The sequence below is a fragment of the Bidens hawaiensis genome, unplaced genomic scaffold, assembly GCF_021521415.1.
Source record: "Bidens hawaiensis isolate Kalapana, Puna unplaced genomic scaffold, B.hawaiensis_p1.1 tig00021831_1, whole genome shotgun sequence".
NCBI lineage: Eukaryota > Viridiplantae > Streptophyta > Magnoliopsida > Asterales > Asteraceae > Bidens > Bidens hawaiensis.
In genome coordinates, this window is record NW_027493387.1 from 270,283 (window position 1) to 274,716 (window position 4,434).

Sequence of the window (4,434 nt, forward strand, 5' to 3'; positions counted from 1 at the left end):
TTTATTGTTACATTTACATCTTATTTATTTATTTTTAAATATTTAAAACCTAAAATAAAACTAGTGGCTCATATTTATTTCTCTCATTTCTTACAATAATTTGATTTTTTTCTTGAACTTAAACCTATATATATATATACATATGATATTTTAAATTTCTTAGTGAATAAATATAATATTATTCAACTTTTAATATAATAAAAAAATTATTATATAATTTATATGTGTAAGTACAAATATTTCTTACTTTTTAGTTTTTAGCATTAATTACATGGATATTTCATGTGATATCTTCTAATTATGGTTTTAATTCTTAAGTTTGAGAAATTACACATTTAGATTAAAAGTATGCTCAAACATAGCATCATCTTCTCCTCCAACAAATGTTAGTGTTATCAAACTCTAAGACCAAAACCAAAATCGATACATAACATGTAATATCTATGTTTCTATATAATTTATGTTTAGTTTTTAAAAAAACATGAAAATTATTATTAACTAGTAAATTACCTGGCGTGTTGCGCCGGGACCGGTAAGACATACTTATATACTTGTCACGTTACCCTAAATCCCAAGACGCAAGCGTTAAAACAAATAAAATATTTAAAACGACACTAATTTGGCCGTTAAAACCTGAAAGTTTGTAAACCCGAGAATTGTCGGTACCCGGCGTTGTGGCGGTGAGTCGACACGAATTTGGTCGGTTTTAGTTACGTTTTTTACGATAGAATATAAACAATGTTGGAAAAACCTAAGCGTTAACACCCCCCCCCCCCACGCACACACAAAAAAGTTCATCAAATTAACATATAAAAAAATAAAATATCTAAAGTGGCGTTTATTCGGTTGGGCGTTTGTAAAACTAGAGCGTTGTCTTTCCCGACGTTACGGTGGTGAGTCGACATCAATTTGGTCGGTTTCGGTCATGTTCTTTATGGTCCTTGAACTAAAACAAAAATGTCCGGAAAATCTATTCGTTGGTAAATCAAGCACGTTGTCTGTTCCGAACGTTATAGTGGTGAGTCAGGCGCCGCCAAACGGACCAATTATAGTCCAACGGCGCCAAACTCTTCTTTTATTATATATAATATAATAATAATATTTTGAATCAAAACGTAGATTTGTCTCAAATGTTAGGTGAACCAAATAAGACTTCAAACTTAGCACAAGGACCTTTTCGTACTTCATAAAAGTTACACTTACCCCCCTAAAAAAGGTAAGAAAACCACCTTTTAAACTTTAAACTTTTTTACATTTTACTTTTTAGCGTACTTACATTCCCAATACCAAAATGAAGTCTTTGCCGTGTTTGACCCCAATGTGATTCACACCCATCATCATTCATATATTCATATTCATTAATACTAATAATAATCATTCTATTCTCACAGCACAAACCCATCAAATTCAGATCAAATAACCAACGTGTTTGATTTGATTCCTTCATCATGAATGATCCTACGGCCACCGTCAACGCCGCCGCGTCGGTGATCGCATCGGCGGAAAACAGAGCACCTCAATCGACTCCTGTTCAGGTTGGTTTTCATCAAATTGGAATTGATTATTATTATGTTTTGATCAAATTGGTTGATGGGTATTTGATTTGATGAGGCTTTAGATCTGGGTTTGTTGCTGATTGACCGTTGGTGAATCTGATGTTGATATTTTGTGGTATTTGTATTGATGTGAGTTTGCGTGGTTAACTGGTTATTGATTGTGTATTAATTAGTGGAATTGATTACGATTCGTGTGGTTTGGATGGTTTATGTGCAATCATGAAGCTGATTTTGTCTTAAATTTTGTTGATTTAGCTGGGATTTATGTTATAGGGTTTTTGATTGATTAGGTGTGTGTTTATATGCCCCAATTAGTGTAATATTAAGATTAATTAGTGAAGTGATTTTATCCAAATTTATTAGCAGCGCCGTAAACGAACCAAACGTTCGGCGGATTGTTCGTGAACTGTTGCGTGGGAGATTCGTTTATGTCCATTTGTTTAATAAATGAACGAACATGAACAAGGAATTTCGTCTGATTAACTAAACGAACACATGGCGTGTTCATGATCAGATAATGTGTTCGTTTAAGTCCGTCTATGCTTGGTCCGTTTATGTTTGTTCATTAGATGACTTTTCTAATTTTATCATATAAATTTAAGCAAAATTATTAACTATAAAGCAAAAATATATTTGAGTATTATGTGATAGATTTATAAGTAAAATTAACATTAATGAAACATTAGGTTTAATGTGCTTGTTCGGTTTGGAGTTCAAATTGTTATAAAATGGTGACAGTTATGGGCGGTTAAAACTTAAAACCAAAATTTTAGAAAAAAACTGTTAATACAGGCAAATTGTTGAATTCTAAGATACTATTTGTTAATTGTTTATCGTTTGTTATATAGAAACGAAGATGGGGAAGCTTTTGGAGTATTTCTTCTTGTTTTGGATCTCAAAAGCAGAATAAGAAGATTGGGCATGCGGTTCTTGTACCCGAACCTAGTTCATCAAGATCTGAGGCTAGAACAACCGAAAACCCGACTCAAACGTCTACTGTGGTGCTTCCGTTTATTGCACCGCCATCATCTCCGGCATCTTTCCTCCAATCGGAACCACCATCTGCCACCCAGTCACCTGGCGGCTTATTATCCTTCACGGCTATATCCTCCGGCATGTATTCACCTACTGACCCGACCAACATGTTTGCTGTCGGGCCATACGCCCATGAAACACAGTTGGTGTCACCGCCAGTGTTTTCAACATACACCACCGAACCGTCAACCGCACCGTTCACACCGCCTCCAGAGATGGTTCATTTGACCACACCGTCATCACCCGAAGTGCCATTTGCACGGTTTCTTGGTTCAGCTAGCCAAAATATTGGACCTGGTCGGAAATTTTCATCATCGCCACATGAGTTTCAGCTGTATCAGTTATACCCCGGAAGCCCAATGGGCCAGTTGATATCGCCCGGGTCGGTGGTGTCCAATTCTGGGACAACCTCTCCGTTCCCAGACGGGGAGATCCCGCGTGGCGTTCCGGTTATTCTTCACAACCCGACGCGTGCAAAGCTCTGGCCTCACGGGTGGAAATCCCAGCAACAATCAGGGGTCGCGACTCCTGCAGGCCCGCAGTCGGTTTTGGGCCGACAACACTCGGATGTGGGCCCGTTGACGAGTTTCTCGAACGATGATCAGCATGTAGTTGATCATAGAGTGTCGTTTGAGATCACACCGGAGGAAATTGTAAGATGTGTTGAAAGAAAACGTATTGCTGATGTGGCGAACGGGCGAGATTGTGGTCTTGATGACATGGCAAATGGCCATAGATCAAGTGACACTCTTGGATCTGCTAAAGAGTTTAACTTTGGTAGTACAGATGGAGGGGATTCTGGCTGGTGGGCCAGTGAGAAGGTTGTTGAACAAGAAACTGGGCCCGGGCCCACAAAAAACTGGGCTTTTTTTCCTATGGTACAGCCAGGTGTCAGCTAATGATTGGTGTAATCTAAAATGTTCAAAGTTCAAAACTTTGTTGTTAGTTAGAGGAAAGAAGTTTGTTAGTTAGAGGAAAGAAGAAGTTAGTGTAAAAGATCAACAAATGACAAGGTTTGTTAGATGCATATAATATTATAAAATTTCAGTTCTTTGTTTGTTTTTAGATTTTAATAAAGTTTCACATTATTTATAATAATTAGTTATGAAAACTTCTTCTAATCTGTTGTTTAATAATTTGAAGTTCAAAGCTTTTTTTTTTATATTAACAAAATTTTATTATGGTTTTTGCGGTCACAATTCACAAAAGAAAGAAAAATTGATGACAAAAGGGCATGTGAAAAGTAGATGGAGATTTGAATGTTGATACATACATACATGGGTCTCACATTATTTACTAAATCTAAGGGTGTAAAAGAGTCGAGTCCGACTTCGTTTAACCAGCTCAAGCTTGAACTCCCATTGTTTCAATCTATGTTTAGAGCTTGAGCTCTCGAGCAACTTTACAAAATCAAGTTCGGGTTGGGCATGACTCGTTTGTTAGTTAATCATTTTTTATGTGTATAAATATATATTTATTATTCATGTTTAGTACTCTTGAGCTTTTAATAAAATGCTAAGGAAATCGAAATAGGTTTTGAGAGTTTTGCGTATGTAAATCTTGAGTTAAGCCAAATTCGAGTTCGGCATGTTTACCGTAAAATATTTTGAGTTCAGACTTTTCTAGAGCTTTATTCTGAAGCTTGAGCTTAGTTCACAAGTATAATCGTTAAAGCTTGAGTTTGGATAGGGCCAGACTCTCTTATTATTTATTACTAGCAGCGAGGTACGCACATAAACAAAGCCGAACATATAACCGGTTGGGTTACGTGGCACTGGACACATATTTATTGGTTATGGTACATGTAAAAATGTAATTCGCGTAACTAATGCATGAACTCACG

The 4,434-nt window shown here is 36.4% G+C and overlaps 1 protein-coding gene across 1 annotated transcript; it reads left to right on the forward strand.

Moving 5' to 3' along the window:
• The first annotated feature begins 1,322 nt into the window (after positions 1–1,322).
• Positions 1,323–3,529, forward strand: LOC143564175 (uncharacterized protein At1g76660-like). The gene is made up of 2 exons (XM_077051533.1): positions 1,323–1,535; positions 2,405–3,529. Exons 1-2 carry the CDS (start codon positions 1,449–1,451, stop codon positions 3,488–3,490), a joined length of 1,173 nt encoding a protein of 390 aa, XP_076907648.1. The 5' UTR covers positions 1,323–1,448; the 3' UTR covers positions 3,491–3,529.
• The last annotated feature ends 905 nt before the right edge of the window (positions 3,530–4,434 follow it).